The following is a 15,169-nucleotide window of genomic DNA, read 5'->3' as shown; positions in this document are numbered from 1 at the left end:
CCCTTTGAGCAACTGCCACACTTTTGTCACAGCAGCTACACAAGTGTTCTATTTCCTCCAATATCACTTCCAATACTTATCTTTATCTGAGAGTCATCCTATTGGGTGTAATATGGTATCTCTTGGTTTTATTTGCATTTCTTGAATAACTAGTGATAATATAGAGCATCTTTTAATGTGCTTGTCAATCACTTGTATATCTTTTTTGGAGAAATGTCTATTGAAAACCCCTATGTCCGTTTTTGAATTGACTTGTTTGGTTTTTGTTGTTGTTAGGTTTGGTTTTTGTTGTTGTTAGGTTGTAAGGGGCTTCCCAGGTGGCGCTAGTGGTAAAGAACTCGCTTGCCAATGCAGAAGACATAAGAAACACAGGTTGGATCCCTAGGACAGGAAGATCCCCTGGAGGAGGGCAAGGCAACCCACTCCAGTATTCTTGCCTGGAGAATCCCATGGACAGAGGAGTTTGGCAGGCTACAGTGCACAGGGTCGCAGAGTCAGAAATGACTGAAGCAAATAAGCACATGCACACACAGAAGTTGTAAGAGTTCTTTATATGTTCTGGATATTAATCCCTTTTAGGAAAATGACTTACAAATATTTTCTTCCATTCTGTAGACTATTTTTGTATGTGCTCCATTTCAGCATGCCTAAGACAATGTATGGATTTTAATAGTGATTTAAGCTAAAAATCAGGCTGTTTTAAAACTAAGTATTCATACATATAAAACCTAAAGTGTTTACTGAAGGCAGAGGCTTACATGTAAACAGAAACTTCTGATGGAAAGTGAAAGTGTTAGCTGCTGAGTTGTGTCTGACTCTTTGTGACACCATGGACAGTAGCCCACCAGGTTTCTGTCCATGGAATTCTCCAGGCAAGAATACTGGAGTGGGTTGTCATGCCCTCCTCCAGGGGAAATTCCTGACCCAGGAATCAAACCTGCATCTCTCGCACTGCAGGCAGATTCTTCACTGTCTGAGTCACCAGAGAATTTGATGGTAAAAAGGAAAGAAAAGAATTGCATTTTTTAGAGAATGAAGGAAAATTACGAAGATACTAATTTTCTTGAAATTCATTAAATTTAGTCTTTTATGACTTTAATTCTGCTAATATTAAATATACCATAAATTATTACTACTAAAATTACCATCAAATTGTTGCTAGTATTAAAAGAAAACAATTATGTGAACTTCTTAAAGCTAAGTTGAATATAAAAAGAGTCAAATAAAGAAACAAAAGTATTTTTGGACTATGTAATCAATAAAGTATCAAAGATTTTAATTGCAAGTGAGATAGGTGACATTTTGGGAGAAACACTTTGATGGTTACTAGTGAGAATCAAGATAAAGCAGCTTTTAATATAATCCATTTGGCCTTTTATGAAAGTTTTTTCCAAGGGATTATTAACTCAGGTTATTCTACTTTAAGGAAAATGAAACATCACATTTAGTAGAGGGGAAATTCCAAGACATTCTCATGACTAAAAGATTCATGGTACCAGAAAAATTAACAACCATACCTTTCTTAGTTAAGAAGCTATAGCAGTTAGTACTTTAGATATTTACTCCTATCAATTAAAGTTATAAAAAATGAGGTCCCCTTAAATCTTAAATATTACACTGCTCTTAGAAAGAGTATGTTTTAATATCTATACATGAGCTATTAACATTTTGCTGTTGGTTATTAAACATAACTGATTCTTTAATATTTTATAACAGCACATTCCCCACAATGAGACAAAATTTTAAATATTTTGGAGAAAATATTAAGTGACCAAATTTAGCACCTTTTATTATTCAGAGATTAAAGAAAGACAGGTCTCAACATCCCTCTCTCTCTTTCTCACTGGAATGACTATATTTAGTTACTTAATGATGTCTGCACTTTTTGTCATTCAAGTCCAAATGGTACAATAAATCTAATAGCTTATGATTAATATACAAACAAAAATGTGTGCCTTACTAGAAATGATCTCCTTTCAAAAGTCAGTCAGAAAATTGTTTTAAAAATAAAGCAAAAAATCTCTATAAAATACAAACATTAGAAACCTGTTTTCCCCAAAGCAGAACAACTGTTGAGGACCATCATCATTATTCTATTTTCTAAAACAGAAATTATCTGTCACAAAGAGTGTTACTTTAACTACTAATATGAAGCATCACTGTAATGTGTATGTATAAACTTCCACTATTATTTTTTGATCAATTCTTGTATTAAAAATGGCTGAAGAGTGCCTTCTAACCTATAGCCCCTAAATAAATCTGGCATATCAACTGGGGAAAGGTACCAGAATAAAGTGACCAACAAGTAAAAATTTCACTCCAGACCAAACAGAAACTAACGTTTTGCTCTGTGAATGGTGACAACCTTGGACAAACAGACACATACGAACACCTGAATTTATTGATGATGAAACAGTATCTATCTGCTGTATGTTTTAAAAGCACATAGAGTGACCTTTCTGGTAGTCCAGTGGATAAGATCTGCCTTCAATGCAGGGGACACGGGTTCAATCCCTGGTCCAGGAACTAAGATCCCACATGCTGTGGGGCAACTCAGCCCACATGCCACAACTAGAGAAAAGCCAGCATGCTGCAACTACAGAGCCCACATGCTCTGGAACTCACGTGCCACAAGTGAAGAGAAGCCCGTGTGCAGCAATAAAAGCTATTATATGCCGCAGCTAAGACCCAATATGGTCAAAGATTAAAAAAATAAGCATTTTAAAATAACAACAATTTTAAAAAAGCACATGGAAAAGAGTATAAGTTCCTCATAATGTAATCACTCAGAAAATAACGTGTTATTAAAATATTTGTGTATTTTAGGCATTTCGTGCACTTTTGTTATAACACTGGGACATAATATGTGCTCTGCTTTGTATTTTGCCCTTTTTTCCCTTCAACATTTGTCAATTTGATACCTAAAAAAGCAATTTCATGAGTTTGACTTATAGGTCTTTTATTAATGTGGTTGGATATTTTTAATAATACATTGGAATTTTATATATCTTCTTTTATGGATTTAGTCAAATACATAATATTTTATGAAATAAAAGCTCTTTACAAATTAAGGCATTATTGATATATTCTATATATTTTTTCACTAGTTTGTTCCTTAGTTTTATTTTGAGAATATTAGTTTTTTAATTAGAAATATTTTTTGTTTTTACAATATAAACATACCATTTTATGCAAATCCAAATTGCAGAAGAACCACTGATGTGGTAAAATTACCACTACAGCATTCTTCAGAAAAAGAATGTCTTAAGGAAGAAAAAAACAATAAACTAAGTGTATTTGTTACCTGTTAAGTGATCTAAGTAGTACTGATAGAGTTTGCACTGAATAGGAGTCATTCTCACAGCTAAAACATACTCATGCTTTGGAGGCAAAAACTTTGTTAATGCTGTATAATCTTTCCTCTGTAATTAATAATAAACAGAAGGAAAATTAGTTAAATATATGACAGGAATTAACTGCTCTAAGAATCATCACTGCTTGCAACTAAAAAGTGCACACAAATAAAAGGTACCAGACATATAAGAAAACATTTACTTAAATATATTTACCCTCTTTAATCACACAATGATCCCATTTAATTGCAGTTAATGTATTTCATGTGACTACACAGTATGACTCACTGGTAAAAAGATACTGCAACACACCAGGCAGGTTTTAAATTGAAGTGGCCATACTACCAAGTGAGCAATTTAGGTTTTCAAATGGTCTCCTCTATATAGAAAAAAAGAAAAGAAAAAAAAGGTGGGGAGGGGATACAGTAGGTAGTGCTAGCAAAAAAAAAAAATTGCTTTAATCATACAGTAAAACGGATGAATCAAAGTCCAATGCAGTCTGGGTTATCCTTTGGGTAAAATGTGCCAACATGCCAGAGGATAACATATAACATCAGGGGGAATGTTTGTCCAATTGAGAAAATAAGCCATGTATAGGCATTCTTAAAACCATATAACATAGGAACAGAAAAGAAAGAACACTAATGTGATAGATACAAATGACTACCTAAATCAGAAAAATGCCACCTAAGTAGTAGCAGTAATACAGAAATAAGAGTACCTGCTAGTACCTGTGGGTAACCTGAACAAATAGAATGACTTTTACCTTATATAACGGTAGTACAGTCAGTCAAAAGGACAGCCTATCTCATCTGTTACATCCATTAATAGCTGGTGTCTTAAGAAAAATAAAGAACTGAGATCTATTAACTGCTTGGTCAGTCTCTACATACTTATCTACTCATTAACAATGGTTTACTGAAGATCTATGTGTAAAGAACACTATTAGTCCATTAAAGTTATTGTATGTACTTGGAATTAACAAAACTGTTTCTTCAGGATTACTTCTTTCATAATTCCTAAGTGCCTTTCCTACAACCATTTCAAACAAATGAGGTTCGGAATACTGTACTATAAAATCTGGTGAGCACAGAAATTTCTTAATCATAATAGCTGTGTTCCTTTTACATATCCCCTATCTTAAGATTGAGAAAAATCTAAACATTAACATATAAACATATAAAGCTACACATCCAGCAAATGAATTAATCAAGTATGTTCTAAGCATCTCAATGCAATTTTTTAAAATTATTTATTTATTTTACTTTACAACATTGTATTGCAATACTAAATACACTTTGGAAAAGAGTGCAAGAAGATTTAACTCTAAAACTACTGAAAGAAGGAGACGGAAACACAAAATAATTCAAGTTTAAATTCAGAAAACATTTTGAGATTACAATATAACAAAGTAACAATATATTATTACTGTGGAATGTACTTGTACCTGAACACATCCAGCTAACATTTCATAGAGAATGTGAGCACGTTTTTTCATTACTCTGACATCTACCATGGTAGAATCTGCACACTGACCATTTTGGATTGGATTTATAAACCGATTCCTGAATTCCTTAATGGATCCAAGCAAATTTTCTTTGATAAAGTTAACCATGCAATGATCTAAGAAAGAAGATATTAGTTCATTAACAACAGTAATAGCTACAAGAACTGAGAAAAATTCTCTGACAAAATGCTCATGTCAAAAATGCATGCCATGGCAGCATTAGAATTAAGATACAAAGAAAGAACACAAAACTGAGTGTAGACTAAACACTGGTTTATCAGTCTGATCTAGAAATGGATTACCTAAACCAGATGAGAAATTCAAATAAAACCCAATCCAAAATTCTAGACTGTTTAGGAAATGAATGTTTAGGAAAAACAACACCTAGAACATTTTATTCTAACTCACTAGTCTTTCTAATAGATATTGAGTATAAAACAACCGCTCTGTAATTCTAACCATGACTTTATGATCAGCAAGGGTATCTTGTAAAAACAACATAGATACTGAACCAAAATAATAAAATCAAGTAATAAGCCACTAGATCAAATTTTGAATTAACTGATTTAGTTCAAGAAGTCCTAAATAGTTGCCCTATGCTATACAGGACCACAATGTGAAACAGGGTAACATTCTATAAATGGGGCAAGAACAAAGGGGAAAACTGGGACAGACAAAAATAAAGATAAAATATAGATATTTATTATAGATAAATGTAAAGAAAGATAAAGTGAAACAATAACCAGTATTCAAATAATAAAACAGAAAACAGTAACTATAAAAATACTAAGAGAATGGAAATAACATAAAAATAACAAAAACCTATTAGAACAGATTACAATGGGATATTTCAATTTGTTATTTGCTGAGTAACTCATGTTCCCTCTTTAGTGTCACCACACACATACGAAAATGAGGGAAACTCACAAGTCACTTCTCTGGGTTCACATCATTTATCCTCAGCCTCAGCAAACTGTATCCTAACATCAATTCAACACAACTCTCCTCCAATCTCCACCTTCCTAAAACTTTCATTTAGCATAGCATTTCCTTCCAAGTTCCTATCAGTAACTCCTCCAAAACTGGATACATTCTTTTACACATTGACTCACACTCAATTAGGTTATTTTGAAGTGGTGTTCCCGTTAAAATAATCCTCCTTCTTGATCGTATAGAATTCATAGCTTTTGAAACAGCAGATGCTTCATTTTTTAGAATATGGCCTTCATCACAAACAACAAAGTCAGGTCCTAGAAAAACAACATTTAATACATAATAAAATTAAAAGCACAATCCATTTAAGTAAAGTTAATCACTTTACAGTGCTGCTCTTATGAAAAGATGCTGTGGAAACAACATCCTGATAAGAACAGTTATATTTTATCTGCTGCTGTATTTGGTTAATGTGGTACTAACAGTATTAAGTTTATTAAAGTACTATTATGATGATACTTAAGGGCCTCTGAATAAGAGTACAATATAAGTTAAAACTATCACTTGAGACTAAGAGTAACTTATATATATGTGAAAAGACAAATTTCAAAAGTTACATTTAAAGAAACACTGTAGAAATCACAATAGAACAAGTAGTACTTCCCATATGACTTACTTCAAATAACTAGTACTCATTGCTGGGAAAAATTTTAACTGATAAAGGACAGCTAAACTGACTGTTACATGGGTATGGAGGTAGGGAGAAAAACATTGTCCAAGCTACAGATCTCATACCAGAGAGTGGCTCTTTCAAAAGAAATACATATGATTTGTTTTATGAAAATAACCATATGCATTCTTGGCTACAGTATCCTGTAACCACAAATTGCTTGCAGGTTAATATACACATAAATTACCTAAACACTGATTTAAACAATAGCAATTGTCAAATTATCCCCTCTATTTTAGGCATTACAGAGAATGCATCTTCTACATGATTTCAGAAGTAACTGCTTCAGTATGATGGATCAAAAAACACAACTGCTATTCAATGTTCAGATGGGGCTACATGAATAATAAGATTTATTTTTAGATTACTAATCAACTTTCTAAAAATGAAAATATGTATCTTGCATTATATGTAAAAACTACTTATTATTTATTTTGAATACTAAAAAGTTTTCTAAATAGAAAAATTATCTTTTATACAAGTGATTAAAATGATTACTACTACCTATTATTAAGTGCTCATGAGGGTGTGGTGAAGTAGGTACTCATACATTCTTTGTGGAAGTCTAAGCTAGTATCAACAGGGCTTCCCTGGTGGCTCAGATGGTAAAGAATCTGCCTGCAATGCAGGAGACCTGGGTTCAATCCCTGGGTCAGGAAAATCCCCTGGAGAAGGGAATGGCTGCCCACTCCACTATTCTTGCCTGGAGAATTCCATGGACAGAGGAGCCTGGTGGTCCATGAGGTTGCAAAGAGTTGGACACAAGACAGCGACTAACACTTTCACTTTTCACAAGCTGTTAATCAAACATTGTGGAAGACAATTTCATAATATCTACTAAAATGTAAAATATGTTGCACCCTTGACCCAAATTTTAGCTTCTGGGAATTTATCCTAAAGATATATTTCCACAAGTATCACAAGATACATGAAATATTCTCTGAAGCATTGTTTGTTATGGTGGAAAATTGAAACAACTTAAAAGCTTGGTCAAAGGGGTTAATAAAACTATGCTATGATGGAATGTTGCAGAACTTAAAATTAATGATGTACATTTCTTTGTACTATCCTTCAAAGATATGTCAAATGTGTTATGTTACTAAACAAAAGGAAAAGAGTTTCAAAATCTATATTATGATCCCATTTTATTTAAATAACCACCTCAAACATGGTTAATTTTTATCTATATACACATATATGTAGTGAAGTAAAGGATTAACGTGGCACAAAAAAAAGTTTAGCCTTTGCCTCCAGCTCTAGGGCAGTAACCTCTAAATTCCAGAAATGTCTAACTTGATAAAAATCTGTTTACCTGGATGGCTTGGGAAACATTAGAGATAGTCTATGCTAACAATGTGATGGGGCTGAAGGGAGATCAGCTCTGGGCATGTAGCATCTTCTCAACTTCTGGAGGGACGGACTAGAAACTAAGATGACCCACATGAGTGGTCAACCATGTCTATGTGACCAAGCCCAAACTTCAGACACCAAGGCTCAGATGAGTATACCTGCTTGGCAATATTCCATGTGTACTGTCACTACAACATCAGTCTAATCACAAGAAAAACAACAGACACTAGTGAACATCCTACAGGATACTTTAATAACATTCCTCAAGACTGACAAGGTAACAGAAAATAAAAGAAAGACTAATAAACTGTCATAGACCAGAGAAGAATGTGGAGACATGACAATTAAACGCTATGTGGTACCCTGGATAGGATCCTGGAACAGAAAGTGGACAGTAATAGTAAACTGGTAAAATTCAAATATGGCTTGGAGTCTAGTTACTAATATATCAATTTCTTAGTTTTGACAAATCTACCATAGCAATGTAAGATGAACAGTGGGGGATTTGGGTCCAGGATAAGTGGGAGCTTTCTTTACTATCATTTCAACTTTTCTGTAAACAAACAAAAATTCCAAAATAATGTTTTTTTAATGTCACTAAATAGCTTATATAGAAAAACAAACATTACTCATTATGTTATAAGCTTTCATTTCTTTTTATTTCCTCATGATCACATTAAACATCTGAAACTTGTTTTAAACTGTTTCAAGGAAATCTTCTGAAAAATATGCTGCAATACTATTCACTAGCGTATAGCTCTCTGACAACAAAACAACCACAGGACTTTTAGACAACTTATTTTAATCATGAGAAAAGGACAAACTTAACATTTACAATAGCAGTTAGTTTGGTACATGTTGATTACATCATTATTTTAAAAAAAAAAAGCAAAAGAGTACAGACTTTCAGTTATAAAATGAATAAGGTCTGAGGATCTAATGTATAAACAACATGGTGATAACAAGGTGACTATAGCTGATAACAACACACTATATAACTGAAATCTGTAGAGCATAAATGTCATGACCAAAAAGAAAAAGAAAACTACATGAGATAATGGATGTGTAACACAAAGGGGGTTACCCTTTCACAATGTATACATGTATCAAATCATTACATTGTACATTTTAACTGTTACAATTTTACTTCTCAATTAAACCTCAATAAGCTGAAAAAATAAATTAAAAATAAAATTAAAAAGGGGCAAAGCCATAGATTCTATTCAAATAATTCTATTATTCAAATTCAAATTATTCTACTCAAATAATTCTATTCAAAATAATACTATTATTTTGGCAGTGAAAAATTAGACTTTCTCAACAAACATCTAAAGCCTCAACAGTGTCTTAAAGTAATTAGATATAACAAGATAAAGCTTAAAAAGAAAAAAATACAGAATATAAATAACTAAATATTGATTGGCTCTGGGACAGTACAACTTGCTGCTTTTCCAAGTCACAAATAAGAATTAAATATTTGGATCTTGCATCATGAGGATACTGTCAATAGCATTGCAAATATTAACCTTCCACAGTGATGACCATTTAAAAAAAGGAAAAAAATGCAGCAATTCTTCTAATGACATAAAGTTGGAAAAGAAACATAAAGAACTGTTTTCAGAGAATGGAGAGAGCTCTTGTGATTGTCTAATATTCAGTCAGAGGAATCTGCAATTGTGACACACCTGGTACATTTTTAACTGCTTATTTATTGAAAACCTCAAGCACTTTCAGACTCAGCAAGTGAATTCTGAACATCTGGTAATATTAAGGGTGATTCCATCTTAATGAAATTATACTAAGAAACAAACAGAAAGCAAAAACCTGAATGATAAACAATAACCAGCTACTTAATAGTTGGTCAATTAGTATTTGTTAAATAAAACATAAGCACAATTTTCATTCAACTTGCTTTGTTATCTCAGTGTCTGTCAATATCTTACCTGGATCAACCAATGCTTTGTTAAATATTTCTTTAAGTTTCCTACTCTTCACATTCCTTCCTTGAGCAAGATTTCTGTACATCTCATAGCCTATGATCATAACACCACCATCTTCTTGCCACCTCTGTAGCATGTAGCTTCTTTCTTGAGGACGTTTCACAGTTGCTAATTCAGAGACCTTTTGTGGGAAAATAAAGATTTTTAAAAGTAGGAATGCATAAATACTAAATATCCCCATTTAAACACGCATCACTGACAATTAAAAATCTTATTTTTTACTATATGAATTTTATGCAGTTATTTTGATAATAGAAAATATTTTAAATATACCTCAAGCTTCTCATCATCTTTTAATCCCTCCTGCCACTTCTCAAATTCATTCATCCAATTCAAAGCAGTATTAAGAGGACAAACCACTAAAGCTGTGCTGAAATCCAATTTGTCACACAAAAGAACCGTATGAAGAAAACTTACCACCTACAAGAAAACAAATTAAGTTGCCACCTTCATTTAAATATCTTCAAAAAGTAAATATATTGAGCAAACTTACAATAGTTGGGATTTTTTTTTGCTGTTTAAACAATAAAGCAACCAGGCAATTTCCAAATTAAACAATAAAGCAACCAGCACAATTTCCAAGTCAGGAAAAATACAGAGAAAGAAATATAACATGTAAAAGGCGGAAATTCAACTAGATGATACATAAGGTCCTTCCAACTCTAAAGCTCCGTGATTTTATGATCAGTAATAATAATAATATGAATATAATAAATAATAACCACAGCAAAATAGCTACTAAGTCCCTAGTCCCCAGAGAACATTCCTACGATCTTTAGAAAATACCACTTCCCATTTAGAAGAGAATTATATCATAGAGTATTTTTCCACTGCAAAGTGTTCTGACTCACTGAATCTACTGTCTTACGACTTGGAATTTTATATATATATATATGAAAGTGAAAGTGAAAGTGAAGTCACTCAGTCATGTCTGATTCTTTGCAACTCCATGGACTGTAGCCTACCAGCCTCCTCCATCCATGGAATTCTCCAGGCAAGCGTACTGGAGTGGGTTGCCATTTCCTTGTGTGTATATATATATAGGTACATACACACACATACACACACACACACACACACACACACATCTTTTCACTAATTCCACACCTCTGCTACAACTCCTGCAGTCTTCCTGCAACTTCCTGCATTCAGAAATGTAGTATTTTAATAGTGAAAATACACTATGTTCTCATTACTACAGGATCACAGACTATTAAAGTCAGGAATCCCCTGGTTAGGACTCTGTGCTTTCACGCTGAGGACATTGGTTCAATCCCTTATAGAGGAACTAAGATCTTGGAAACCACACAGCACGACAAAAAAGTTGTAAACGAAGTTCATTTCCACGTCAGAATCTTTGCAGTTTTACTGGCTATGCCTATAATCCCACTGCTTCACTTCATTAGGATCTCTGTTCAAACATCACTTCCTAAAAGATGCTTTCCCTCTCTATGCTTCCTTAACATTATCTGAAAGTACATATTTCTTATTTTATTTGATTAAAATCTCTCTCTCCCACCAGAATATAAGCTTCTTGGGGGAGAAATTTTGTTATTCACTGCTTTATCTCTAGCCCCTACAACCGTGTCTAGAACCTAACAGAACATAATATATATTTTTTAATTCAGGAATGCACAAGAACAGAATACCTTCATGTTCTTACCTGTAAAGTTTTACCAAGGCCCATGCAGTGGGCAAGAATGCATCCTGAACCTGGAGATTTCTTTGTTTTTTTAACAGATTCACAGCAGCAATCCCACATAAACTGAACACCTAAAAATGATAACTTCGTTAAGTTCAAATTTAAAGGTGCAAGTTAAAAAATCTTCCTTCGTAAATACATCAAAAACATAACTAAAACTTCTAAGAAACAGAATTTTTTAAAAAGAGAGAGATAAAAATCTCTTAACGTAAATGAGATTTGTTTTACACACAACCCCTCCCACCAACCCCTAAGGTTTATTAGAAAAAATGTGAACACAGGCACATAACAGGGTGACACTCAGTCCTCTCAGGTATCACAGCAGACCTTTGATCCATTCCCTGGGATGGTCCAAAGAGACAGATAAATAATCTAATAGAAAATTTATCCAAAGAGAGAATAGATCCCTATCAAATATACTTTCAGGTTTATTGAGTCAATCTGGGGCTGGGGGGAGGGGGGCAGACCTCAGGAGCTATTTTATCATTTCTCCCTTTATTCAACACTAAAAACTGAACAAGAAATGGGCTTGCTACCTAAGGAGTAGGAACTAGAGAATTTCCTTTATGTATTCATTCACATACACACTCAAAATTGACTTACTGATTCCACTTGGACAAAGCAGAGGATAGGGATAATTGGATATCTTTCCAAAACCAATAAAGGAATACTATTAACAAAAATACTTGAAAAAGCATTTCCTAAAGAAGGCTTTTAGCTAACTGTACCTTTCCCTACCACACCATTCCCTACCACACCACTGCCCTTAGCTAACCATTGCAGATTAGGTGAAATCCACTTGCTATATATACTCATTTGTGAGTGGCACACACTTCCTGTTTCACAAAACTCATTTTTTGTGCAATGTTCAATTTTGTTCTTTCTCATTTGCTTATAAGGGCAGGGATCATATCTGTTATGCTCACCAGTAAAAGTAACTCCAGGTCTTAGCAGAATGTGAGGCACACTAGGGCCATCAAATATTGGTAAAATTTAACCATCTAATAGTTTCTTACCATCTACTTGATGTGGTTTCAATTTGATAACCATATTTCTATGAACCTGCACTAAAGGTTCTTTGGTTTCTTCATCTTCATCTAAAACCAACTTCGTTGTTATTGGACACTTAGTCGGTGAAGCGTCTTCAATTTCTATCACCTACAAGAAAGGGAATTATAGATAGTTAAGCTCAAAGAAACCTTTTAAGCAATAGTGGAATATGAATCTTACTAAGGGAAGTTTTCCAAAATACAGACATGTCTACTTCCATACTAAAATCCAGTATTTTTTGTTCAGCAAGACCAGAATGGATCACTAGTTTACACGTTTTCTAAAATAAAAAACCTCTACAAGTCTCTGAATCACTGTGGTAACGTTGGTAATTTATTAATAGCTCATCGGTTTTCACCTTGAACACCTTAACATGTGATAGGGAGAGATGTGAGAAAAGGAGCACTCTAAATTAATCCATGGCATCACCATTAAAATCTAAATAGACGGGTTCTATTCTTCTAGAAGACATGTGAAAATGTGCAAGGAAACTTATAGTTACCACAATGACTGGTCATGACTAGTACTTAATTCAGGCAGTAGCGAAGGTAAATATAAATGTTTTACAATGTGAATGAAGACAGTCCCAAACAAGAACTGTCCCACCCAAGATTCCAAAAGGCTCCTGTTGAAAACCACTGTAAATATGTGTTGTGAAAGGGAAAAAATTTCAGAAACACTGGTATGAGAACCTCAGGCTCAAAAGCACAACAAGAATATATAACACCCTTTAATTGCAAAAGGGAAACAATCACCTCAAGTTTACTATTTGAAAGAAAAGTTAAATACATATACATAAATACAAATACTTGTGTCTGAATACGTTTTTTGCCATCTCATCCCTATGTCTATCCATTACATATTATACTCAAGAACTGTATAAGCTAGGTACAAGTATTGCCACTTTACAAATTAAAAAAAAAAAAAAACCTGAGACTGAGAAGTTAAATAACTTATACAAGGTCATGCAACGCTTAAGTAACACAACACTAGGACTTATACCAAGAGGGCTAGGCTCCAGAGTCCATGAACTTAACCACTATACGTTAATACTTTAATAAAGAAAATGCTTGTATGAACAGGTTTATGGTTCCATGAAAATCAATAAAGAGCCATGACTTTAAACTACGGACATTATGATGTTTAAGAATAAAATTTTAACCGGTACTTTTTTTCCTTATTTAGAACTATAACTAGGAATGAATGATTACTTGATACTCACTATAGACATTTTCAAACATGAATAGAAGTATATAGAATAGCATAATGAGCCCTATTACCCATTATTCAGCTGCAAAAATTATCAACCTCTGGCCAGTTGTTTCACTGGCAGCCTCTCACCCATTCTCCAACTCCTCGGAGCCCATAAATGATTCTGAAGCCAACCCAAGCAAGTATGTTATTTCATCTGTAAATGTTTTAGAATATCTCTTTAAAAGGACAATCTCTCTTTTTAAAATCATAACTACAGTATCATTATTACATGTAAAAATTATTTAAACAAGTCACAAATTTGTAATATATTACCTTGATAAAACTAAAATTATATACAAATCAAGATGTGGTAGAGTATAAATAGCACTGGTCATTTAGATCCCAGCTCCATTTCAACAACTTACTTAAACTATCTTAGCTTCAGTTTGTCCATGTGGAAACTAGGAAAGCTTATAAATAACTCTCATGAGGTTGCTGTGGTGATTAAATGAGGCAAAAAATACAAAGTATCAGGTACAGACTAAGTATTCAACAAATTTTTATTGTGTTCTAGCTTGGATGTATCCCAGCTTCATATTGCTATGTCAAAGACATATGCCAAACTGGAAAATTATCTGAATGTCTTGTCCTGTTTGCAAGGTGTGGCAGGCAGAACCCTAAAATGGCCTCCAAGATTCCAATCCTCTGCTGTAAACATTCTATATAATTCCGTTCCCTTGGGGGTGACTGAGATCTGTAACTATAATAAGATATCATTCCCATAACTGGGCAACTAATCAGTTGGTTTGACATAATCAAAAGGGAGATTCCCTTAGATGAGGTGGGCTTAATCAAGGTAAGCCCTTTAAAAGACTGAAGTGTAAGAGATGTTCTCTTACTGGTCTCCAAGACAAGCAAACTGCCACACTATAGAGAAGTCTACAGTACCTAAGAACCTCATTGCCAGAATCACAAGGAACTGAATTCTGCCAACATGTGAGCTAGAAAAAAGCACAAAGTCTTAGATGAAAACTGCAGCTCTGGCAAACATCTTCAATTTCAACTTAGTGAGAAACTGAGCAGAAGACCCAGCAGAGTCAGGCTCAACTAAGCCACTCTCAAATTCCTGATTTACCAAACTGTTAGATAATAACTTTGCTTTGTTTTTAGCTAAGCCTGTGACAGTTTTTTTTACTGCACAGTAGAAAACTGATATATAAGGCTTTAACTAAGATTTCTGAACCATATGTTCATAAGTTATATGAATGACATTTTAGCTATTAAGCACTATCTTTGGGATTAGAGATGAGTGAATCTTCAACCTGAATGGAGAAGATAATTTACATAGAA

The 15,169-nt window shown here is 33.6% G+C and overlaps 1 protein-coding gene across 10 annotated transcripts in view; it reads right to left on the bottom strand.

Annotated features, from left to right (window-relative positions):
• Positions 1-15,169, bottom strand: part of ATRX (ATRX chromatin remodeler) — a 264,397-nt gene that overhangs the window by 80,989 nt on the left and 168,239 nt on the right. For all 10 annotated transcript variants that reach the window (XM_043459555.1, XM_043459560.1, XM_043459557.1 and 7 more), the window contains 7 exons: positions 12,592-12,733; positions 11,537-11,646; positions 10,147-10,293; positions 9,817-9,994; positions 5,973-6,110; positions 4,801-4,976; positions 3,305-3,422 (listed from right to left, as the gene is read on the bottom strand). In XM_043459555.1, coding sequence (XP_043315490.1) covers positions 3,305-3,422; positions 4,801-4,976; positions 5,973-6,110; positions 9,817-9,994; positions 10,147-10,293; positions 11,537-11,646; positions 12,592-12,733 — 1,009 coding nt within the window. The remainder of the gene's footprint in view (positions 1-3,304; positions 3,423-4,800; positions 4,977-5,972; positions 6,111-9,816; positions 9,995-10,146; positions 10,294-11,536; positions 11,647-12,591; positions 12,734-15,169) is intronic.

The sequence above is a fragment of the Cervus canadensis genome, chromosome X (assembly GCF_019320065.1).
Source record: "Cervus canadensis isolate Bull #8, Minnesota chromosome X, ASM1932006v1, whole genome shotgun sequence".
Taxonomy (NCBI): domain Eukaryota; kingdom Metazoa; phylum Chordata; class Mammalia; order Artiodactyla; family Cervidae; genus Cervus; species Cervus canadensis.
The sequence above is the reverse complement of the archived record's forward strand: the minus strand, read 5'-3'. Positions and strand labels throughout refer to the sequence as shown.